The 26519-nt window shown below is 44.5% G+C and overlaps 1 protein-coding gene across 1 annotated transcript in view; it reads right to left on the bottom strand.

Annotated features, from left to right (window-relative positions):
• PRPF6 (pre-mRNA processing factor 6) overlaps positions 1-26519 on the bottom strand; it is a 77931-nt gene that overhangs the window by 23874 nt on the left and 27538 nt on the right. The window contains exons 5-9 of the mRNA XM_030212494.1: positions 25412-25588; positions 24786-24941; positions 24291-24385; positions 16002-16158; positions 365-527 (exon numbers count right to left, since the gene is read on the bottom strand). Coding sequence (XP_030068354.1) covers positions 365-527; positions 16002-16158; positions 24291-24385; positions 24786-24941; positions 25412-25588 — 748 coding nt within the window. The remainder of the gene's footprint in view (positions 1-364; positions 528-16001; positions 16159-24290; positions 24386-24785; positions 24942-25411; positions 25589-26519) is intronic.

Genomic DNA, 26519 nt, shown 5'->3' with positions numbered 1-26519 from the left:
TAACTCTCCCATCTTATTTCTTAGGCTTCTAGTATTCGCATATAGACATTTCAATGCACGGTACAATGTATGTAGAGCGTCATTTTCCATATAATTTTTGACTGATCGTGTCGAAGGGCAAAAAAATTCTAACACATTTGAGATATGTTGTGAGAAGGTGAGCTGTGAACCAAAAGTAGCACCTATATATCTAAAATAATGGGATAGCAAAAAAGTTTAGATAGCATGACAAATTAGAATAGGTATAAATGATGGAGGGGGAGTGTGACCTGTAATCCAACATATTGCTTTCTCCTCCCCCATCAAGATGTACAGCACCTGCACCTTTCTCTCTGATCCCTCTAATCCTCTGTGCTGTTCTCACCTTTCCTCAGCACACGCTTTTTCGCTCGGATATCAGTCTCCAATTCTGCCGCTCGAATATAAACCCGCACAGACTGTGGCAAGTGGCGTACTGCTTGGGCTACCACAGCTTTAGCTGTGTCACCGGGCTGCAGACGGGCAGCTTCTAACCAAACATCTTCACTCTGTTTAAAACAAGACAAAAATAGTTATGAAATGCAGTGGATCTGAACAGGGGCACAGAGTGTCTGCTTTTCTGTCAGTGCACAATAACAAACAAGATTTGATCTGGGCCTTAAAATTAGAATAGGAGCTCTCCGCCCCAAGTTCCATGGAAAATCATTCCATCATGAGGGCCTAGATAGGGAAGAGCATAGTGACAGGAAGTCTCCAGTCAGATCTGGGCAAGGAAAGGAACAGTAAGGAATTTATTCTGAGAGAATCTCAGGGTCACAGAAGGAGTATCTGCAATACAGACTGAAAATCCATTTGTTTCTTGAAAGCTATGAAAGATGCTTCCTGCCAGTCAGAGCCACAAAGGCAAGCCTCAAAGCCTCAGAAACTGCCTTTTGAGCCATGGGATGAAGGGATGAGCTGATATCAGATTTTTTTTTCTGGCTTCTCATTAATCAGAAGTAGTCTCTGAGAGCTGGGACAGTTGCTTCTCCTGCTTAGTCTAACTTCTGCCTGGTGTTATTATTACATGATGATATGCTTTCACATTTTAATTTGTGGTTTTAATGCAGACAGCAGTGGTATGCTTGCAAATAGTGGTATATGACATTATTAAACTAAATCTTGCTCATCTTCTGCAACAGTGAAAGGAAGTGCAAAGGAATCTTCTGCAACAGTGAAAGAAAGTGCAAAGGAAATGGTGGGGGTCATAAAGATTAAAGGATGCAAAGGAACTGCTGGGATGCCACAGAAGCAGCACTTGCCGTCCACCATACAAATTTAGTATGCATGCAAAATGGGCTCCAAAGACAGCTGTTATCTATGGCTACTGACCCAAGGGCTATTTTTTAAACCCTACGTAGGTACACATAAGCAAAGCTTCTGAAACTTTTATTCAATGTGACCCCAATAAGATCTTGTTAATTACATGGTATAGTGATTAGCTGAATTGACTATTGTAACTCTTTTCTTAAGGGATGCCCACTTTATCATATAAAATAATTGCAATTAATTCAAAATGCTGCAGTAAGATGACTATGATGTTGCATTGTACGACCACATTACTCCATTCTTATGAAAACACTGGTGGCCAGTTCAGGTCCACCTAAAATTTAAGATACCAATCTCAGAATATAGAGCATATTATTATTTATTTATTATTAGGATTTATTTACCGCCTTTTTGAAGGAATTCACTCAAGGCGGTGTACAGTAAGAATAGATCAAACATGAGCAATAGACAATTACAGCAGTAACAATATTCAAAAACAATACAAAAGTATGGCATAGTATACTATTTACAATGTCAACACAATACGTAACAGAACATTATAAGTGATAGCAAAGGGTAAAGCAAAGATGTAACATATAGAAGGGTAAGAAAATAGGAAGAGTTAGAAAGTAAGGTGATTGATTTAAAGAAAGTTGCACATGAGGTCAGAGAAATAGTTAAATGTTATCTCAGCAAGGGTAGCAGTGAATAAACATGTCCTGCTGCAGTATATGCAGCCTGAGTACTCCTTGTGTGTGTGAGTGAGACTAACGAGTTAGTTACTTCTTCTAGTAAAGGCCTGGTTGAAGAGCCAAGCTTTCACCTGCTTCCTGAAGTACAGACAGTCTTGTGTTAAGGCAGTGCATTCCAGAGTGTGGGGGCTACTCTGGAGAAGGCTTGCTTGCGGGTATCACATCGTGTAATGTCTTTTGGAGAGGGTGTAGTTAGTGAAAGTCCTTGGAAGGACCTTAGTGTCCTTGGCGGTGTGTGGAGGATCATCCTATTTTTCAGATACTCGGGGCCATTTCCTTTCAGGGCCTTGAAGATCAGACATAGCGTTTTAAATATAGCCCTGTATGGTACTGGTAGCCAATGAAGTTTTTGCAAAAATGGTGTGATGTGGTCACATCGCTTGCAACCTTCTATGAGTCTTGCTGCTGCATTCTAATCAACTGGAGCTGGTGCAGGCCCTTTGTAGTCAGACCATTGTATAGTGCATTGCAGTAATCCAGTCTTGATGTTACCATGGCATACACAACTTGGATAAGATTTACCTTCTCGATGTAAGGAGAGAGGCAGCGTAGCGGTCGCAAATAGTAGAAGCAGCTCTTGAAGGTTGCTTGGATTTGGTGAATCAGATTAAGTGTTGAATCTAACTGTATTCCAAGGTTCCTGACTTGTGATTTGAGGGGGAGTTCTCCCAAAAGGGATTTTGATGTCAGGTATGTATCCACTTGTGTTGGGGACCCAGAGAAGCTCGGTTTTACTTGGATTCAGGCAAAGTTTGTTGTGTTTAGCCCATTCTTGAATTGATGTTAGACAGGTAATCAGTTTATTCAAGGCTGTAGGTAAGTCAGGTTCAATGGGTATGACTAGCTGCACATCATCCGCATAGATATAGAACTGAGTGTCCATTGACAGAATCACCTCAGCTAGTGGTTTGAGGTAAATATTGAACAGACTAGGTGACAGTGTCGATCCTTGTGGTACCCCACAGGTCAGTGTTCGTGGTGGTGATGAGTTGCTGCCAAACATTATGGATTGTTGCCTGTCTGATAGGTAGGATCTGAACCAAGCAAGTACTGTTCCATTGATACCTGTTTCTGTCAGTCGTGCAAACATGATATCATGATCCACGGTGTCAAAAGCTACAGAGAAATCAAACAGTACTAACATTGAGGCGAATCCCTTGTATCTGTTTCTGTGAAGATCATCTAGTAGGGATACAAGGACCGTTTCTGTACCATAACCAGGTCTGAATCCAGATTGACATGGATCTAGCCAGTTTCTCTTTTCTAACCAGTCATTAAGTTGAACACAGACTGTTTGTTCTATGAGTTCCCTAGAAACGGGATGATACTGGCCTGTAATTTTCAAGTTTGTCCTGGTCAAGGTTGTTTTACTTCAGCAGAGGGCGGACCACTGCCCTTTTTAATGCTGTTGGTAGCTGCCCATTAGAAAGAGAGGTGTTCACAATTTTTGTTGCGCCTTCTATGAGGCCCATACTTGCCTGCTGCACTATCTTTGATGGGCAGGGATCGAGGGAGCAGGTAGTTGGTCGAAGGTCTCTTAGGATTTTGTCAAGGCTCTCCTCTGTCATTGGGTTAAAAGTGTCCCATCTGTCTCTGTCAGGAGGGGGAGAGTTTGTGCACCCCTGGTTGACTGGTTGGGGACTAGGTGGGATTGCCAGTGAATCGTGGTGGAGACTTTTAATTTTATTGGCAAAGTATGCAGCAAAATCACTGCAATTCAGTTTTGACTGGGCAGGCTGGTTCTATTGTGGGGGCTGCAGTAGGCTGTTTACTATACTAAATAGCTGCTTGGTTGAATTGGCAGCCTGTGCAATGCATTGTGAGAAATACTGTTTTTTTGGTTGCTGTTAATGCTTGGCGGTACTTTGCCATGTGCTTAGACAGTTTAGTCTGTCTTCATCCAGGTGAGATTTGCGCCATCTCCTTTCCAGTTTTCATCCTTCGCGTTTAAGGATCAGAAATTCTGGAGAAAACCAAGGTGAGCGTTTGTGAGTGGGGCATAAGACCTTTTTTAGTGGTGCTGTTTTCTCTAAGGTCTTGGCTAAGTGTGTATTCCAGATGTCAACTTGTTCTGACACTGTTGTTGTCTTTTCATCGTGGATAGTCCAAGGTCTCTAGAAAATGGTCTGACCATGATAGGGGTGTTATTTCAATACTGTTATCCCAGAATTCTGGGATATCCACCCCTTTGTAGAATACCAAGTCTAGCATGTGACCCTTTTTGTGGGTTGGAGAATTGATCACCTGTGTAAATCCTAGTGCTGTCATCGTGTCCAAGAAGGTAGCTGTGGTGGTATCTGGGTTTTGATGTGTAGATTGAAGTCTCCCATGATCACCAGCCTAGGGTAATTGAAGGTCACTTGAGTAATCAGGTCTAGGAGTTCTTGCACAGATAATGTGTTGTTACGAGGTGCTCTGTAAACCATGAGCAGCCAGATTGGTTTCTCCTCTTCAAGTTGTATTAAAAGAGTTTCAGATTCATGTAGCTGGGGGATGGATATTCTGCAAAGTTTACATAGTAACATAGTAGATGACGGCAGAAAAAGACCTGCACGGTCCATCCAGTCTGCCCAACAAGATAAACTCATATGTGCTACTTTTTGTGTATACCCTATTTTGATTTGTACCTGTCCTCTTCAGGGCATAGACCGTATAAGTCTGCCCAGCACTATCCCCGCCTCCCAACCACCAGCTTCGCTTCCCACCACCGGCTCTGGCACAAACCGTATAAGTCTACCCAGCACTATCCCCGCCTCCCACCACCGGTTCTGGCACAGACCGTATAAGTCTACCCAGCACTATCCCCGCCTCCCACCACCGGTTCTGGCACAGACCGTATAAGTCTGCCCAGCACTATCCCCGCCTCCCAGCTACCAGTCCCGCCTCCCACCACCGGCTCTGCCACCCGATCTCGACTAAGCTCCTGATTGTATCCCGACCCAAGACTGCTACCCCTCCACCCCGTCTTCCTGGTCTTGGTTGATGTTGGATGTTGAAACCTGTTGGGCATAGTTAAGCCAGTGGTAAACTCCCACTTTCATCTAGCCAGGTTTCACTTATTCCTAGGATGTCAAGATGCTGTTCATTTATGGCATCATGGATCACCGAGGATTTCTTTGCAGCAGATCTGGCATTCACCAGTCCTATAGTTGCCAAGAGTGGTCTGGGGGTAGTTTTGGTGTGGCAATGAGGTGATCTTTTAAGTACTGTTATGTAGGTGTTTGACCTCTTGCACTTTTGCCTTCTCTTTGGTTTATGGGGGTTATGGTTTCCTCTCCCACACACCACCGAGATACTTGATTGAAGTTTGATCCCAATGCACATTTCTTGTGTCAGAAATTAGTTAGGCAAAATTTCACTGGATGGCACTGCTGTCCACTCTGTGGAGTTCATAATCCTACTAGTTGGCAAATGCAGGGTTAAGGCTTTAAATATTCTGAAAGAAGCAGACCTTTTTAAAGTTGTAAATTCAGATCAGGCCTGTGAGATCAAAGGCTTCTAGCAACAGATGAAAGCAAATGGCTGCACACTTAGCAGGTCTATGTGAATTGCTTTGCAAAGGGGATTGATGATATTTGCCTTTAGTTTTAAGGAATCTAAAAGATTCAGAGTTTTAGAAATAAATACAGTTAAAATAAAGTTTTGACTCACGGATTGCAGGTATGAATTTTAGAGTTTCTGGTTCTGATATCCTTGGATGGTCCAGTTCATGCAGATTGCTGTAGGCTTTTTCTTTGTTGTCCAGGAGGGTTAGATGTAAATAAGGATCCAGCTCCGATCACAGGGCATGAGGAGAGTTATTTGCAATGTGAAGGGAAGAAAAAAATTCCTTTCTCCATCCAAAATAAATGGGAGAAGTTCAAAGTAAGATTGACCACTGGTGCCTGAAGACAGACTGAGCAGCAGTCAAAAGTTTGGGTTGCAAATAGGCAGAAAATGTAATTATTTAATCTAAGTTGCAGAGCCTGATGTGAACCCAGCCAGCCAGCTAGTTTATATTACTCTGGGATTCCTGTATACAGTCACTCCTCATACATATCTACCAACTTGCAATCTATATTCTTCTCAAGCCAATTATTTGACAGTTCCCTCCCATACTAAAACCTGGCTTGATGTTTAGTGCTTTTTGCTGTTTTGCTCCTTCTTTCTAGAATACTCTCCCTTTGTAACTTATGACTGGAGCCTTCTTATCAGAAATCCAAAAGGCTCTAAAAGACTTGGCATTTTAAGGAATATTTTGATGTGACAGACTAAAGATACTGATTATTCTTTTTAACCTATTTTGATTTTAGCAGACTTGATGAATCACCTATTTTTAAAGCCAGAACTGTTGTGCTATTCATTCCCTCACATTATGCTGCACTTGTCTGATGAACTTGTGCGCTATGGAAGTTATTTTTATGTTGTTTGTTTTGTTTTGGGTGTTTTTTGTATAATGGTCTTTCTTTTTTTTTTTTTTAATATATTTTTATTCATACGACAGGCTGTATTCACAAAGTATACATAGTAAAGCTCAATATACAATCTACGAGTTCCAATTTGTAGTTATAATCTGCAACCATGTCAGTCCAAAATTTCCAACACAGCCCGCATTGTATTTTATTTATTAATCCCCTTCAGCCATACACCCTTGCACTCCCACAAACAAACCAATCCGCTTCTCAACTTTCACACCGTCCCCCCCTCCCCCTCTCTCATCCCTACACACTCCTTCTCCCAAACCCCTTCCTGTCTTCAGACGAGCACATGTAAACACTCCTCCCACAGCATGGCATATTTCCGGGTCTCTGGTTTACTAGCCTTGGAGTAAAGTCGCCTTTCATATGTGCCAACTTCCCTCATTTTAGCTTTCCATACCACTCCTAATGCACCCTCTTCAGCAACCCAAAACTGTAAGATCGTTTTGTTGACCAACAGGAGGGCAACATACACCAGCCTTCTATATGGTTGTGTTAGACCTTGTCGAATTAGAAGGGATTGTTCTCCCAGCAGCAAAGTTGCGTAATCCCATTCCAGGGTCTTCTGCACAACACCATTAAGCACCTGCATGGCCTCATTCCACAGCGCCAAAGCCGGGCATTCTAAAAAGGAGTGCAGCAGCGTCCCCCCCGCCCCACGGCATTTGATACAGCAATCATCCACCCAACGTCCCAACTTTTCCCCTTTTGCCCTAGATATAAATGCTCTATGTAGAATCTTATACTGCGTTTCCTGCAACTCCACTGTCTTAACCATTTCGTAAAGTGTCACAAACAGCTTCTGAAATGTTGGTTCAGTGTAGTTAGTGCCTAGCTCCACATTCCATTTGGCCATCAATTTCCTCATTTCCTCCTCCCGCCGGTTTTCATTCAGCACTTTATACCAGGTCGATAGCCCATTACATTGATATGGGATTTTAAGAAGGATTCTATCTAATGGTCCCCATGTCCACGCTTCCCCATGTTTCGTTCTTAGAGAGGACCAGTAATGCCTAATTTGAAGATATTGTAACAGATTTTTATTTGTCAAGTCCCATTGTTCCTTTACCCTGTCAAATGTGTGAAAGGTATCAGTATCAGTTACCAGCAGTTGCCCCAATATCCTACACCCATTATCCCTCCAGGTATTAAACGCCGTTCTGCCCATTCCCGATGGGAACGCTTCATTACCCACTAGACTTACGAAGGGTGAAACTTCCGGTGTCTTTTGTTGTTGACGTCTCCACCACCCCCAAGCTCTCCGCATGGGCCCTAGTAGCTCCCTTCTACTAGTAATATTAATATTCCCGCTAGGGCTCCCGTGTATCAGGTTGATAAATGACCAAGGCCTACTCCAAGATTCCATCCCCCCCTCTGGCAAGTACCGCTGCTGATCTATTATCCCTTCATAAATGAAACGCATCAGCGCTGCTACATTATACATTCAAAGATCTGGGAGGCCTAGTCCACCTCTCTCCTTTTTTAAAGAAAGTTTAGCATAACCTATCCTGGCCCCTTTTCCTCTCCAAATAAAACTCCTAATAATGGACCGAAACAGTCGTTCTTCTTTTCTTAACACCCATATAGGGGCTGCTTGCAAGGGATAGAGGATTTTTGGCAGAAGGATCATTTTTACCAATGCTACTCTACCCGTCAACGAGAGTGGCAGGTCTTTCCATTTGTCACAGAGTTGCTTAATACTTTCAATTTGGTCAACCACATTTTTTTTATAGAAAAGCTTTGTATTTGTACTAAGAAAGACCCCCAGGTATCTCATCGCTCCTTTGGCTGGTGTTATTGGTAACCCCTCCATCCCAGGGTCTCCCCCTATTCCTGACAATGGGAGTAGCTCCGATTTAGCACAGTTCACTCTCAGCCCTGACAAATCTCCAAACTCTCTTATTAGCTCCAGGGCTCTAGGCAGGTCTCTGGGGCCATTCTCCAGATACAAAAGTATATCATCAGCAAATAAATTCAGCCGGAACTCCTTGTTCCGTACTCTGAGTCCCCTTATCTGTGCTGCACTACGGATCTTAATGGCCAGTGGCTCAATTGCCAGCAGAAAGAGGAGAAGAGGGCACCCCTGCCTAGTACCCCTACCCAAAGAAAACCATAATGGTCTTTCTATATATAACACGCTATTGTAAACCAACTTGAGGTTAAAAACAAAAGGCAGTATATCAAATCTTGCAAATAAATACATTTTGGCAGCTAAAAATTCACATGATCAGGTAGCTACTCCCCTTCCCTTCTCTCATGAATTTCATCTTCCCCACACACATCCAAAGCAGGAAGGCAACAGCTGTAGTGGAGGCTACAATGGGTCTACCAATGAGAGGCAGGAGATTATGAATATTCACTGGCTCACAGGTCCTGGGGCTGACTACCACAACCGGGCACAGGTCACAGTTGAAGTCCAGGAAAGGGAGGGGGAAATGTTGGTCCTGTATCTGTGACCCTATCTACTGACGAGGTGACCCACTGTAAAGGGCTGCGTGAGACAGATACCACTATAGAGACCAAAGAACACGGCACTGGATAAGCTCCTGGTGGAATTTCCATAATTATTTTAATAGTGTACTAAAAATAAAGCTAGAATTTTAAGGCTATACAGCATGAGCTAATTTCTTATGTGGCTGACATCTAAAACTGCTTAATCCCACAGAATATAGATATCACGGAGTATTGTTTAGCATAGAGCTGTCTGATTTTGCAGATCAGCCAGCTTTGTATATATAACTTATTCCCTTATCTATGATCTACAGCTAGCTTGTGTCTTTTCTTGGTCTTTTCAGGGACAAGTTAACAGACAGGCTTGCTAAGCCCAAGTAAAGCAATGGGCCATAAACTTTAATAAACCTCTGTTTGTTTCAAACAAGTACTGGATATAATACAGAGAAGCACTTTCAGTGAAGGAATATGAGTGTTACATATTCAGGGAGATTTGGGGTTGTAAAGGGTAAATGATGGATAATTGGGAAAAATACCAAATAAGCAGAATTATGTGAAGGTGACCTTAGAGGTCAGAGTTGAAGAATACCAGATAGTAAGAGAGAAAATATAAGGCATTAAGTGATTGGATAAAATTAAGCTTCAGTAATCTGACAAGCACATCTTATGGCAGTCAGATTTGCTAAGCTTCCAGGGAAATACACAGAAAGACCAGAGAGAGATTTTATTTTCCTTATACTGAAATTTAGACTGATATATATATAAAAATTCAATTTTCTGTAATACTGGGATAAAAGAATTTTTATTGTAATCATTTATTTACTCTAATAAATTAGCATTATTATAAAAGAGAAAAACTAGACTCTGGAGTGTGTTTCCTTTGCCAGAAGGGCTTTCAGTCTTTTCTGAAGTGTTTAGCTCCCTTTTAGATTACAGTATTTTTAATCATACAGCTGTTGCCCCAGGATTTCTTTGTTTTTCTTTTTTTTATTATTTTATTTTGCTGCAATGGTCAGTGTGAACAATAAAAACAGCACAATAGTAAATTCCTGAGAACAGAAGTAATAATCCAACCATCTAAAAAGGCTCCAAAGGAATGACAAGGAATCAGAAGGAGAAATTAGAGCTTACCTATTACTTTCCTTTGGTCACTTCAGGCCATGCCCTACAAGTGGTATATGTCCTCCTACCAGCAGATGGGGAGACTGAGACAAACTGTGAAGTGCCTACAACTGGGGCTGTGGAGCCCTGCACACCTCAGTATTTCTATTGACAAAGCAATCATAGTGAACAAAGGAGCAACAGATCCTCCTATAAAGTCTCAGGGGAACCGGAACAAACAGAACAAGTAACTGCCTGCCGCACAGGACTTACCCTGCATATGTACTCAGCAAATATCTTCCAACACACAAGAAGGCCAGCTGGCTTTTGCCTCCTGACAAACTCTCCAATGAAGAAAATCCTGCAGCAGACATGAAGCAAGGGAAGGAAAGGGCATGGTCTGGAGTGATTAAAGGAAAGTAAATTAGCAGGTAAGCCATAATTTCTCCTTCCTTAGCGTCTGCTCCAGACCATGCCCTACGAGTGGGAAGTACCAGAGCAGTACTTACCGAGGGTGGGACATGGCCAACTCCTGTTCCAAAACCGCAGCCCTAAAGGCAGCCTCTCCACAAACCTCAACATTCAACTGGTAATGTTGAACGAAGACATGCAGGGATGACCAAGTAACCGCCCTACAAATGTCTGCCACTGGAATCAACACATGCTCTGCCCAAAAGGTTGCCTGAGCTTGCATGTAATACACACGGAGACCATGAGGAGCAGAGCGACCACTGAGCAAATAGGCAGAGGAGATCGCCTCCCGAATCCAACGAGCAATTGTAGCCTTCAAAGCAGCCTCGCCCTGCTTCCAACCTGCAAAGAGAACAAAGAAATGATCCAAGAGTCAAAATTCTGACACCCTGCGCAAATGACACTGAAGTGCCCTGTGTGCATCCAGCCGACAGAGATCATCACCCACTTCCCGTCTGGGGAATGCCGGGAGCGAGATAGTCTGGTTGACATGAAACAGCAAGACTGACTTCGACAAGAAGGAAGGAACCGGGCGCAGGACCATGCACTCCTCAAGAAAAAGAAGGAAAGGCTCTCGACATAAAAAGGCCTGAAGCTCCGAGACATGACGAATTGAAGTAATCACACCAAAATATTTGACAGACTGTACCGGAACAATCTGCCTGTCAAACAAGGTAGGGATTAGAGTTAGTACCGAACTGTGACCTGACAGGGGTGGACCAGCACCGCCTCCTTGCAGAGGTGGGCTGTCACCGCCACAATCAATTTGGTAAACATCCTGGGCACTGTGGCCAACCCGAAGAGGAGGGCCCAGAACTGATCATGACAGCCAAGAACATCAAAATGCAGAAACTTGTGATGGTCTGGATGTATGGGAACGTGGAGATAAACCTCAGAGAGGTCTAATGCTGTGAGAAACTCGCCCTTTTGCACCGCCACAATGACCAACCTCAGGGTCTCCACATGGAACGTCAAAATCTGGAGGGCCCCGTTGATGCCCTTGAGGTCTAAAATGGGGCGAAAAGAACCCTCCCTTCTTGGGCACCACAAAATAGATGGAATACCAGCCAGAACCTCTCTTGTGAGGCGGCACTGGAACGATGGCCCAGAACGTCAGCAGACGATGTAAAGTTTGCCGTACAGTTGTCACCTTCAGCAGTGAGCCACACTGAGATAGGATAAACTGGTCCCTGAGAGAATGAAGGAACTCTAGAAGGTAACCGACCTGCACCAGGTGTAAGACCTACTGGTTGGATGTGATGTGGACCCACCTCTGGTAAAAAAAAAAGTGTTGTAAATGACCTCCAACAGAAGAAACCAGAGGCTGGGTCCACCAACTTTCGTTGGGCTGGACGGGAGGGAACCAGAGGCTCCATCAGACCTCCACTACGTCCCCCCGGGAGGCCAGAAAGGGCTGAGCCCAAGCCCAAGCCCATCCCGACCGCAGAAGCCACCCAAAAAAACAAGGAAAACGAGAACACCGATCACGGGACTGACCACAGGACATGCATAAAAAGCCGAGTGCATGTGAAGCTCCGGCAAGTACGGAACATTGGATTCACCCAAGTCCTTCACCAACTTCTCAAGGTCTCCTCCAAAAAGGTAAGAAGCGCTAAAGGGCAACTGACTGAGGCATACCTTGGATACCACATCTGCTGACCACTGGCAGAGAAGCAAAAATCGATGCTCCACTACAGAAAGCACAAGATTCTTAACTGAGGCCCTGACCAAACCATAGAGAACATCGGACAAAAAGGCTGTGCCATCTCCAAATTAGTCAGGTCTTCTGACACCTCAGCCGGCACATCAACAGACCTTTTGCTCAACAAAAACAGGCCTTTGCCACATAGTCGCCACAGATGGCAGCTTGCAAAGCCAAGGCTCATACCTCAAATGACCTCTTGAGAAGCGCTTCCAGTCGCCGATCCTGCGGATCCTCGAGGGCTGCACCTCCCTTGATGGGCACCGCCATCTTCTCTGTCACTGCCATAACCAAGGTATCCAACTTGGCTACCCCGAAACTGGCCTAGATACTCCGCCAGCAAACGATACAAACGAGCCCCCAGGGAGTACAGGTGGCCAGGTGACCAGCCCTCCGAGCCAAGCAAAAGTCAACAGCATTGGCTCCCCACTAACTATCCAAAATGCTCACGGGAAAACAACAGAACAGGACACGCTCTAGTACCAGTCCAGTTGCAGTCTTAGCCCCCTAAGGTCATCCAAGGCCCGGGCAGGCTCCACTCAGGTCAAAACTGTAGATGCCACAGTCAGAACCAGGTTCAAATACTGTCACATACTCACTCAACAGACCCCCAAGGCTGCCTGAGACATGGTGATACTATCAACCAGATCAATCCAGTCCCTCTACAAAGGCTTTTGCTTCATCCACAGACTGGAGCTGAACCATTCTGCTATCATGCCACACTCGTATATTCACTGGGTAAACCAGCACAAATCGAATGCCCTTCTGGTGGAGCGTGGTGCAATAAGGTGTCATGGTCTTTCTCTGCGTCACCACTTTAACCATGATGTCATTGAAGTATATGATTCTCACGCCCTCATACTCCAAGGGTCCTCCACATTTATAAGCTCTCAAAATTTGTTCTCTCCAGTTTAGATATCTGATGATCATAGTCAGGGGCCTCCGCTTCCCCTGCTCTTGACTCCCGATGCGATGAGCACACTCATAACAATACTGTCCTCTATCCTGTGACACTCCTAGCTTTTCCAGTAGCCATCTGCCATAGACAGTATATAGCTCTGTGTCTGGGACAGACTCCGGAAGGCCCACTATCTGCAGGTTGTTGCAGCAGCCATGATTCTCCTGCTCAAGCTGGTCCTGAAGGTTCTTCATTGTAGTCTGAAACACCTCTACCTGCTGCTTTAGCCTGGTCTCCCTGTCTTCCTGGTTGGACATTCTACACTCTGCTTTGGCAATTCTTTGGCCATGTCATATCATTCCTTCAATTCATAGATGGCAGACTGCAGTTTACTGAGACAGTCCTCCAAGGCCGTCGCTACTGATCGGGAGATCTCCTGCACCCAGTCCACCACCAGGATGGTAGACATTGCCAGGGGCACTGCCATCAGAGAAGGGTTGGCTTTCAGCTTTTCCCGAGGTACCCTGGTGTTCATTGGCACACCTCGGTATATGGCCTAGCATAAACAATTTGCACAGCCCCAGACATTCTCCAAAGGTTCGCCTACCAGGTAAACTAAACATTTATTTTATTTATTTATTTATTGCACTTGTATCCCACATTTTCCCACCTATTTGCAGGCTCAATGTGGCTTACAAAGACCTGTTATGACATAGCCATGCCAGGGTAGAGAATACAGTTGATGTTACATAGATGTCAAGTAAGACAAGAAGTTTTGGTCAAGGAGTTTCAGAGAGATACATTCTAAATGAAGGTGGATAGGTGTTGTGTTGTAGTTGGTTATGTGTTCTCGTGGTAGGCTTTGTTAAAGAGAAAGGTCTTCAGAGATTTGCGGAACTTAGTTAGTTCATTGATCGCTTTTAAGTGGGTTGGAAGTGCGTTCCACATCTGCTTACTCATATAGGAAAAGGTGGTCGCATGTGTTAATTTGTATTTTATTCCTTTACAGCATTTCTGGGTGGAAGGTCCACGAGGTCTAGCATGTAGATTGGGGCATCTCCGTAAATGATTTTGTGAACAGTTGTGCAGATCTTGAATGCGATGCGTTCAGTGGGAGTCAGTGTAGTTTTTTTCTTAGGGCTTTTGCACTTTCATATTTGTTTTACTGAATATGAGTCTGGCTGCGGTATTCTGAGCTGTTTGAAGTACAGAAAAAGCAGTTTTCAGTGGGTTGCCGCCAGAACTCCACTCCCCCGCATCTGGCTAGGTTGGCTGCATCACATGACCTTCCTGCTCCAGGGCTTCTGAAAACACAATCAACAAGGTCCTGTGCACAAAGCAAGGGCTATGGTCACTACCAGTCACACCTGCCTAATGCGGACCTGCCACGAAATGCCTAGCCACCCGCCTGGGGCTACCCCGTGGCCACTTAGAGGTCTATCCCAGCACAGCTCAGGTTCACCTGCACCTTGTACTCTACACTAACACCCTCCTCCCACCGACTGGGTCACAACCGCCTCTGGGCAAGTCTCCTACTCCCAAATTATCCCCAGTGATTTCTAGGTTACTGGAAATCATACTCCCAGAGGTCCCTCAGTTCCCAGAAAGCACTCACAGACCCAACACACAAACCACCAGGATTCTTTATCAGTCCAGACAGACAGAGAAAATAAACAATTATTTATTGCCTTAAAATTGAACAATGAACAAAAAATGTGCAATCAGCAAACAATAACAGGTAACTGAAATATGGATCAATTATAACACTAACTAAACAACTGCATACATCATAGAAAGTACCTGGGCAGATGAGGACAAATATAGCTGTTCACAAATGATCAAATATAACTTTTATTTTACAGGGATCCAGCAAAGAGCTGTCTCTCTCTTCTCCCGGGCTGAAACTGAAGCAATAGCCAGCAACAACTGCTGGGTAATTTCAAACTCTACAGCAATCAGAGCTCAGTCCACAAGTTTTAAAAGTATACTGCTCACAGTACTGTAGATTCACTTCTTCACTATGTGAAACTAAAAGAGGGCATGCACTTTTCTATAACAGTTTTAACATAAAACATGCATCACCTGCTAGCCAAACTAGAGAAATGCACTAAGAGTTAATGAAGGCAATTTTACAGGTTAAACACACACTGTTCTGTCACAGGACCCTTTGTCTTTACAAACTTACCACAGTTTCCAGTACATAACTGCCATAATGGGTGTGACCAAAGGTCCACCAAGCCTAGTATACTGTTTCCAATCCTGGTCACAGGCACCTGACAGGATCTCAAAAAGCAGTAAGATTCCATGCTGCTTACCCCAAAGTCCACCCTAAGACTAGCTTCTTCTTAACCACATACTTCATTTATATAAGAGCTATACTCATTTATACTCAGCTAGATTGGCTAGTTAAGGTTCATCATCACAGCTCTGCTGCATTACCCTAGTTGCACAACTCACTCTTCAGCTCAGCTCATCTTAAATGTATTCTACTGCTATCGAGCTTGAAATGTCAAGAGATGTATCCGAGATAGAAACCAACACTACTTTATAACTTCAGAAAAGCATCTGTTCCTTCCTCTGAAAGACAGAAACATGACCTATACTGTGGAAGCAAAACTTTCAGTCCCTAAAGTGAGCCTATCCTCAGCTGCCTAAACTTAGAGCACATGCACCCATGTCTAGAGACTACTACAGTTTTTGCAACTGCTGATCTAGATGGGAGGGGCTAATAATCAGGGGGCCAAACTCAAAGTATTTGGGAATGAGAGCTCTGGTACCATAAGCTCCAGTACACACTGGTTCTGAGTGAGCATAAAGCTCAAAGATGCAGAACCACCAGGTCCAAAAACAAACATACAAACCAGGCTGACTGGAAACTGTACCTTGGGGCACATTTCAGTGCCTTTCATGATAAGATTTCGAGCCACTTGTAGTTTGCCAGTGACCTCCTCCAAACGTGCAGAAGCGATCCAAGCTGGAGGATGGTGAGGGTTGGTCTCTCGCACTGACTTCAACAACAGCCGGGCTTTTTTGATATCACTGATGGATGAAATAAAAATATTCTGCTTTTACCAGAAGCAGTTCAGAAGATAATGAGGCATATTTTCAAAGCACTTAGCCTTCCAAAGTTCCATAGGTTTCTATGGAACTTTGGAAGGCTAAGTGCTTTGAAAATGAGCCCCATTGTAACCACATTGCAGTGTATGTCAAATCAAACACCAATTTCCACTGCATTATTTCCCATCATTATAGCACATTTCTTACAGATTATTGTAATCAAATGCTTAAACTTCAAACTCTCACATGGCTCATCCAACGATTCAGCTACAGGCAGCTCTGTTTAGCCTATTTTAGCTAGAATACATAGGGGGCTCACTTTCAAAGCACTTAGACTTATGTTCCATAGGTTACTATTGGCCCCATATTCAGACCACAGTAGTTAGCCTGACTACTCCTACAGTCGGAACTGAGCAGAGATATTCAATGTGGCCGTTTCTGGTGACCAGCATTGAATATCTGATACTTTTTTGGCCAGTTTGCAGTTTGAACTTAACTAGCCAAGCCAATTATTCAGTGCTGGCCAGTTAAGTTCAAACCCGTCAAAGATATTCTGCCTATTAACATGGCCGGCTATCTCACACTGAATATTAGCACTTAGCTGGCTAACTACCATTTAACCAGCCAGGTGCTGATCCTGGTCGGTTAAATGGTTTTGAATATCGGGGGGCATGTAACTTTGTAAGTCTAAGTGCTTTGAAAATGCGCATCTTTATGCCTTAATTTTCAAACCTGATTGAACGTGTGTTGAGCAACTAACAAACTATTAGCTTTCTTTCAATATAAGCGAATCTCCTCAGTTCAGCTTCTATAAATCTAATCTGGATTTAAAATGTAGCTTTAAGACTGGCTCCTCTCCTTCCTAATTTGCTACAGGAACTCACAAGCATGTTTGCTACCATGAAAACAACTGTGTGTTCTCATCCAGTGATTTGGAAATTTCTGAATAAATGGAAAAATTTGATCTTACCTGATAACTTTCTTTCCTTGAGTCCAACTAGACCAGTCCAGAACACATGGGTTACTCCTGTCTACTAGCAAATGAAGGCATTATGAAGCACCATTCAGTTCAGCAACCCAGTATTCCTGTAACAAAGCAGATAGCAAACCCAAATACACCTTCCCAACCACCTTGCTTAATCAATCCATCTGAGGACTCCTGCAAAAAACCCATGGATGGCTCCAGATCTCTTCTTTGACCACAAGCAGAACTCAAAATAGCCATGCCAAAGACATATAGGCAAGAGGGATCAGATAAAAGAGAGTCTCTGGACTAGTCGGATTGGACTCAAGGAAAACAAATTAGTAAAGACCAATTTTTTTCTTGCTTTCTTCCATCACACCAGTCCAGAACACATAAGATGTAAAAAAGCAATCCTCATTTTAGGTGGGAAGATGTGGCTCTTGCCATCAAAACAGCGGGACCAAAAGCCACCTCTATCCTAGTACAAACATTTAGTCGACAGTACCTGGAAAAAAAAAAAAAAAAAAAGAGTGAAAAGAGAACCAGGTAGAGGCTTTTCAAATATACCATCAAAACAAACCATGACTCCACCCAACACTTTACCATGCCTCTGGTGGAACGTGCCTAGAACCCAGCTGGCAGAGATCATCCTTTAAGATATGCAGAAGCAAGTTCCTCCTTCATCCAATCTCAATGGTCACTTTTGTACCTGCTTTCCCTCTTTTAGAGCCACCAAACATGAATAAGCGGTCAAAAGGGTAAATCTCTTCATAAATGCAGTTAATAAATCCCAATACATAAAATTTGTTAGCCACCTCTAGACAGTACAACAATGCTCTTTGGACATCCACAAGGCTCACAAGAGGAAACTCAGCTCCCCAGTTCTCTCTACAAAAGGAAGGAAACATCATGACTTGATTAACATAGAAAGGTGAAACCTCTTTAGGAAAGGAGAAAAAGTCCAAATGTAGACCACTTTCTTGGAAAAACACAAAAAGGGGTCTCGCCACAATAATGCTTGCTGCTCTAATATCCTTCTGGTGGGGCAAACTGCCACTAAAAGCACCACCTTTAGGATGAGATCCTTCATGGTCGTTTTCTTAATTATCTCAAAGGGAACAGCCACAAGTGCTTTCAGAAGAGAGAGCTGCAAGGGAATGGGGTTAGCAGGAATCCCGCAGTTCCCACGGGATTCCCGCAGGGATCCCCTCCAGGTCCACAGGACACCCTCGGGTATGGACACAGGTCCTGCGGGGTTCCCACAGAAGTGTAGTACCAGGCCAGCATACCTATCCTTTCCTTGTGCCACGGCAATTATAATAGTGCTAAAAAAATTAATGGATATGGTTGATAGCATTGAAATCCCCTTTAAATACTGAAAGGGATGTTATCAACATGGACTACTATTGAGTTACTGTACCACAAGTCAGGTTATTTTAGCACAGGGGTCGAGCGGGGATGGAGATTACTTGCGGGGATGGGTTATATTCCAGCAGAGATGGGCGGGGATAGCAGAAATTTCTGTCCCCGTGCAACTCTCTATTTCAGAACCAAACTGAGATTCCAAAGGGAACCATCAAACACTGAAGGCTGCAAATGAGCCACTTCCTTCAGGAAGCATCAGGAAGTCCACCACATCTGCTACGTGGCTGCAAAACAGGATGAAGAAGTCACTTGCACCTTTAAAGAGCTCAAGGCCAAACTTTTCTCAGGCCCAACCTGCAAAAATAAGAAGATTTGTGCCACAGATGCTCAAAGAAGGCCAGTCCCCTCTCCACACACCAGGATTCAAAGAGCCTCCAGACTCTAGCAGAGGCCATGGAAGTCAACCTTTTTCAGGCCTGAAACAAGGTTGTAATGACCCCAGTCACATAGCCCTTATACCTCAAACACGCCCTCTCATGGGCCAAGCCAAAAGACCAAAGCAAGATGGGTTGTCCATGACCACTGGTTCTGGAACCAGAAGAACCTTCATATGAGGGAATTCCAAGGCTTCCCCCACCCGTAGCTTCATTAGATCCAGAACCACAGATGCCTGTTCATCATCCCCTCCCCAACTTCTACCCAGTTTCGCTCTCGCTCGTGTAACCCCCTCCCCCCTCCCCCCCCCCAATCTTCACCAGTTTCTTTTCCCTCATCTGGCTTCAGTTGCACAAGAAAATGGCGGGATTCCTGCTTCCCCACTATGATTTCACTCACCATAAGTTTGAGCCACAGACAGCTGAGTCAAGGTGCGGACTCAAGAATTACCAAGCTTCTGAGGGCCAGAAAAAAGCATTTGGGCCAGGTTCTGGCCCTCAGGCCATAGGATGGACAAGCCTGATCTAGACTGACTGCTCCACACTTTTTCCACTGACTGAGGAACATCAACAGCTTGGTGTTCCAGGCTGTCACCTAGAGATCCATCACCAGAATCCTCCAGCGAGCCCTGATCATGGCAAAAGCCTAATCTAAGAGCTCCCATTCTCTCAAACTGAGGATATGTCTGCTCAGTCTGATTGAACATTCTGAAACTCATGAAACATGTACCACTGAAATAGCTTTAAAGGGTTCTCAAGGCAGTGAAGGAATATTTCAACCTCCCTTGCCATCACTAGGCACTTTGTTCTTCTCTGATGGTGATAAAAGCCACAGCCGTGATACTGTTGGAGAAAACCGATTGCTCTGCCTTGAGCCAGAAACTGAAAGGTATATAGTGCTTTCTGCATGACTCAAGTCTTTAAATAGTTTACTAACCAGGATCTCATGGCCTTAGACCACTGCCTTTGAGCCAGTTGTTACAGACAAAGGGCTCCCCAGCCAAAACAGGCTGGCATCCATCGTCATCGCCAGCCAGTCTACGGACTCTAAATCCATGCCCTGCTTCAAGTTCCGATCTTGCAGCTTCCACGTAAAGCTGGTTCTTGCCTCAACTGCCATTGCAGGCACTTCTCATACAAACAGTACTGAAGATTCTAAAAGGAAAGGAGGGAGAATTGAAGAGACCACATATGTACATGGGCTCATGAGACCAGACAGAGTTGCTGCCATAGAACCCAGCACCTGCATATAAAATCCCAGGCCTGAGGTACCTTCCTGACCAGCAAAGCCTGAATCTAAGCCTGGAGCTTCAAACCCCTCTGGCCTGGGAAGGAAGACCTTGCCCATTCGAGTATTGAACCAAGTCACTTCAAGTACTGGGCGAGCTGCAACTTGCTCTTGTTGAAGTTGACAATACAGCCCAGTGACTGGAGTGGAGGAGTGGTCTAGTGGTTAGGGTGGTGGACTTTGGTCCTGGGGAACTGAGTTTGATTCCCACTTCAGGCACAGGCAGCTCCTTGTGACTCTGGGCAAGTCACTTAACCCTCCATTGCCCCATGTAAGTCGCATTGAGCCTGCCATGAGTGGGAAAGCGCAGGGTACAAATGTAACAAACAAACAAAAAAAAAAACAGGTAGTTCGCTGACCCTCCTCCAACTAAGCCTGGAAGGGCCAGTTGTCCAAATACAGGTGGACTCGAATCAATGGTGTGCTGGGAAAGTTTTAACAACAAGCTCTGTCTCCTGGCATAGCCAGCCTGCAATTTGGAGGGGGGGGAGGCGGGGTGGACCAAGGGAGCAACACATTCCTCTCTCTCCTCCCTCCCCCCATGCAGGCATGCTAGGCACACCTCTGCTGGCAGGGATGCTGAGCCCCATCAGCCAAATAAATGGACTATCGTCACTTCCCGCTGCTTGTTTTTGGCTGCGAGCAGCATGCCAGGAATTCTCATGGATACTTGCACAAGAAGTCCTGGCATTCTGCTCAGAGCCAGAAACAAGATGCGGGGAGCAGTGGCAGTCCATTTATTTGGCTGTCGGGGCTCAGTATCCCTGTCAGAAAAGGTAAAGGAGTTCAGAGACACCAAAAGCGGCCCACCTCAAAGCTGGAGATTTACCACCACTATTCTGGAGATTGATGGCCAAAGAGTGAGGTTTTTCTTGTGGGCTCCAGTCATGTCTAAAACCAGTTCTGGCAGATGCACACTGAAAAAGTGACATATACATAATACATCCAAAACTTAATTTTCTCATTTCCATCTTCCAAAATTCCAGACAGCAGATGTACAGATCAGCAGGACCCAAAGCAGTCCAAAACAATTAAAGCCAGAAACATAGTTTATACCAAATTATTCAACCACCCTTAAGATTCACCTTTAGGTTTAAAAAGCAAAACCATGTGCATGTAAGGACCGGATAAACGAATTAAAACAAAGTTTAAAGAAAATACCCTTAATATGTAATACTTGGTAGCAATAATGAAACAGTGATGGAAATTTCATGTAGCAAGCAGCCCGAGCCAACAGATTTATTTTCCATTGAATATAATTAACTTTGTATGAACTTGTCAGCTAATAGTGTGCTCAACTGGCCAATGTTGGCACATTTAGACTGACTCTGGACAGTTCTGCACAAAGGAAACCCTTCCCTCATTATTCAATACCTTCTCTGTGAAATAGTAGTAAATAAAAAAAAGGCAAGTGCATTTTTATAATATATCACTGTGATCCACTAAACAAAAAGAGTAAGTTCCCACATGCCATCTTTTTCTTTTGATGTAGGCACAGGAAAAAAAGATGTTAAATGCTCCCAGGTCTCAACCTAATTAATGATTTTTTTTAAACTGTACTAATAAATAGCAAGTCTGATTGTTAAACACCTGATACTCATGCCTGTTTTGGTGGCCCTATACTAGGTGAAAACATCAGAATACAGTGAGTCCCTATAACTAGCCCCTCCAAATGACAATGATTACTATTTAGAACACCGATGAAACTAATACATCCTCTGTATACATCGTATGCTGCACAAGCTGGCATGTTGAAAAATATAAGTGCGATCAAATAAAAATGCCTCCAACAATAAAGAATGACGTAGATAGAGGAGTGGCCTAGTGGTTAGGGTGGTGGACTTTGGTCTTGGGGAACTGAGGAACTGAGTTCGATTCCCACTTCAGGCACAGGCAGCTCCTTGTGACTCTGGGCAAGTTACTTAACCCTCCATTGCCCCATGTAAGCCGCATTGAGCCTGCCATGAGTGGGAAAGCGCGGGGTACAAATGTAACAAAAATAAACAAAAAATAAATGCTCATGGATTTGTTTGCTTTATTCAGGTAACAAGGATGACAGGTGCATGCAGGAGAGAGAAAGGAAGACAAACCTCATGGGCTTCAGCCATCTCAATATAACAGCCTTTGTCAGCTCTCTCCTACTCGCTTCCTTAGTTCCGGCTCCCAGCACCGCTGCCTTCTTCATTTTCCAGGCCGCCAGCAGTGTGAGTGAGGTAGACACACTGCCATCGGCGGTCCCAGAAGCTCTCCCTCTGTTGCAGTGTCCCTCCTATGCAGGACAGGAAATTGCAGCAGAGGAAAAGCTTCCAGGCCGCAGAAGGCAGTGTGCTTACCTAACTGATGCTGCCAGCAGCCCGGAAAATTGAAGAAGGCAGCGCTGCAGGGAGCTGAAAGGAAGTAGGAGAGAGCTGATCAAGGCGGTTAGATTGAGAACAGGAAAAGGCATGACAGTTGAAGCAGGGAGCGGGAGGGCAGCCAGTGTTGCCCAAAACCCAGGCACCTGACTGGACACCAGGTATGGGGGGGGGCCCGGGGCCCCCAAGGCCCCCGCAGCTATGCCACTGCAGAACAAACCCCAGGGGAGGAAGAGGACAACAATGTCGAGTCAACCTAACCCACATTCTGGGAGCCAGTTGTTAAAGTGGCTACTTTAACAACCGGCTCCCAAAATTCTTAAACAATTAACAAATGGCTTGCACCAGCCGGCTCCAGCACACTACTGACTCAAATCCTCTCTCTGTGAAGGATCACATTACCACAACAATTACTTTGGAGAAAGTTCATAGTGTCGCAGCAAACCAAAAAGGAAGAGATTTCAGATGAAAGTGATGGCCCAGCACAACCAACCTCAAATACCTTTGTTGTGGCTTCCAGACTAATATATGCAAATAAGCCACCTTAAGATCCAGAACCATAAGGAATGCTCCAGAATGCACAGATACAATGACAGAATGCAAGGTTTTCAAAACATGAGATTCAGAGCGTCCTGTCTCCTTTCAGATCCAGTTCTGGGCGGAATGAACCTTCTCTTCTTCAGGACTACAAAGCAGAGCAATGTCATAAGCTCTTTTCCACCTCTGGAATGGGAACCACCCTCTCAAAACCAAGAGTTTTTCCAATGTGGCCTGTAAGGCTGCTCTTTTGGTAGGCACATGACAAGGCAACTCCAAATAAGCATGGCCCTTTGGCATATAGCCTCTCCATACCACATCCAGAGCCCGCTGGTTGGAAGTTATGAGTCCACTCTTCGTAAAACACAGTTAACTGTCTATCTATCTCCTCTGACAAAAGGGGGAGCAAACAGAGAAAATAGAGACAAATTAAAGAGAAATTAGTGACTGAAGCTAAGGAAAGAAGGGACTTGAACTCCTCCCGGTTTTCCCGGACAAACTACCTGAGTCAGGACTATGAAACCCTTTCACCTACCCCCCAGCTGAACCAGATACCCAGTTGGAGAACTGGTTTTCTGAGCTGCACAGTGCCTCTTATAGTGCAGAGTTCATATATCTTTGCCTTCATCTGCTGGTAAATGGGCGTAACCCATCTGTTCTGGACTGGTCTGGTGAACAAAAAGGAAACGTGCATTTAGATCATGCCTTTTCATTCATAGCTCAAGACAAGATATATTCAGGTACAGTAGGTATTCTCTTGTCCCCAAACGCTTTCAATCTAAGTTTGTACCTGAGGCAATAGAGTGACTTGCCCGATCTCACAAGGAGCAACAGTGGAATTTGAACCCTGGCTTCCCTGGTTCTCAGCCTGCTGCTGTAACAAGTAGGCTACTCCTGCACCTATCTGACAGCTAGAAAAGGCAGGTCACAAACCACTCCTGCTGCAGCCATGTTGAAGAACGAGTCAGAACACAAAAAGTCTCCTGCAATTCCCCTCTGGGGGTGTGTGAAACTCCACCATCAGCTCCTCCAATCTTGTCAGAATTCTAGAAACAGCAGAAGTCATCATGTGATGTGTCTAAGAGTTGCCTATGTGCTATGCTGAAGTTAGAAAATTGTCCTGCCATCCATGACAAGAGCAGCAATAGGAAGCATCCGGAAGTGACACTTACTTGATGTCTCCACCATGTGTTGGGATCATTGAATTTAAGTCAGTCAAGTATCCTTTGGGGTCCACCACAGTCTGGCCACTCACAGAGTCTGACACCTGAGATAAAAGTGCATTACAGCAAAGAAATCAGCCACCAAAGATAGCCCAGACTACAAATATCTAAAATTTTAATGGACATATAACTCACTAGTCCAGTAATTTTACATGCTAGATTGCTCACAATTGTGTAAAAAAAAAAAAACAACAATGCACATAAACACTTACAGAAATGGGCTATTAGTACATCTCATGGACAGCAAGGTGCCAGACCATCACTAGTGAGATACACAGAAGCAGAGCTTTTAATGATAATGTTACTTCTAATCTCTGGAGAACAGGCAGAAACTAAACATGGATGGCTTTCTCTGCCATGCTACTTTCAAGAAAGGAGACCAGGCTATCCTCCACCTTCCTATAAGGGGGACCTCACACCTGTCCTGTATTCCAGTTCTCTTACCTGGCTCAGTCTCATATCCATCAAGGTATTCCTGGCTTGTCCTATCTTTCTCATGTCCAGGTCACCAGTGCCCGGAGTCATCAGCCCAGGTGTCATTCCTCCTGGATAAGGGGTGTTCAGCCCCCCAGGAAAGGGAGTATTTAGTCCACCAAATTGCTGGAAATTAAAGTTCAATAAAATTAAGTGTCCCTGTGATAGAGCATAACCTTACCTATTTCGTAGTAGCTTGGATTGTATGGAGAACGAATCACATACAGCTGTGTCTCTCAGGACTGCCATCACATTTCAGAAAAAGAACACATAAAATTCTACTTTTCTGAATGGATCCAAATAGCTTGGGGTCCTGCAGTCACCTCGCATCCCCTCCCCTCAATATGATGGCACCCACACTGCCTTTCTTCTAGCTAGGTTGACTACTGGAAATGTAAATCATGGACAAATTTATCAATGTTATCTGACTGATCAGGCAGGACACGTGCCATATAACTAGTCATCAGCTCCTTTCAGGTATGACTGTTGCAACAACAGAAGAGAGACCCTAAGCTAATGCCTCCTTTGCCACTGCCCTGCTGGATGACTGCCTGGCAAACCACTTGGCTAATCAAGAATTAAGATTTCAAACTCACTGTCTGTCGGGGATCCACAGAGGTGTGATTCTCTCCACTCTGTAAGTGTTTTGCAAAGAAGCTATCTGGGATAGGTGTCAGTTTTTCGTAACGTGGGTTCCTTTGCCGTTTGTTCCTGGCATCACCAACTTCAGGAATACTTAGCCACTCTTCCTCTGTGACTTCAGCCAGTTTCCTCTAACATTAAAAAAAAAAAAAAAGCAAAATCATGAGAACACAAGGAACAGAATAACAAACTTGCACAGCAGATCGCAGCAACAGAGATGTTATCCAGTCTTTTCCACTGTGCCACATGTATGACTATCTCCCAGTTGGTGAGAGATTGCATGTGTGCACTCAATGTAAAGAGCTTCTAGCTCTCAGAGAATGTCTGTTCTCTTGAAGCTAGAGTAGCAGACTTGGAGGATCTGAGGGAAACAGACAGATACTTAGAGGAGGCCTACAGGGACGTTGTAGAGAAGTCCCACTTCCAGTCTGGAAGCCTCTGTGCTGCCTTGGAGGAGGGAGGTCTCCTAAAAAGAGCATCACCCTGGTGAAGTTGGAGTAGTCCTATAGGCAGGAATAGCTCACCAGAGGATGCAATATCCTCTCACACCAAGGCTGTGAATCCAGGAGCTCCTACCCAGGAAGAAAGGGTTAGGACGGCTGTTGTAGTTGGCGATTCGATTATTAGGCATGTAGATAGCTGGGTGGCTTGTGGACATGAGGACTGACTGGTCACTGGCCTGCCTGGTGCGAAGGTGACTGACCTCACTCGTCACTTAGATAGGATTTTACATAGTGCTGAGTAGAAGACGCCTGTCATGGTACAATGTGGGTACCAGAAAAATGTGGGAGGTAGGTTCTGGAAAACAAATTTAGGCTCCTAGGTAGAAAGCTGAAATCCAGATCCTCCATAGCATTTTCAGATATGCTCCCCATTCCACATTGATAAATGCAGAGCTCCAAATCTCAATGCGTGGTTGAAATGATGGTGCAGGGATGACGGATTTAGATTTGTTAGGAACTGGGCAACATTCTGGGGAAGGGGGAGCCTGTTCCGAAAGGATGGGCTCCACCTCAACCAGGATGGAACCAGGCTGCTGGTGCTAACATTTAAAAAGGAAAG

Source organism: Microcaecilia unicolor, chromosome 8 (genome assembly GCF_901765095.1).
Source record: "Microcaecilia unicolor chromosome 8, aMicUni1.1, whole genome shotgun sequence".
Classification (NCBI taxonomy): domain Eukaryota; kingdom Metazoa; phylum Chordata; class Amphibia; order Gymnophiona; family Siphonopidae; genus Microcaecilia; species Microcaecilia unicolor.
This window is presented reverse-complemented; position numbering and strand designations above follow the sequence as displayed.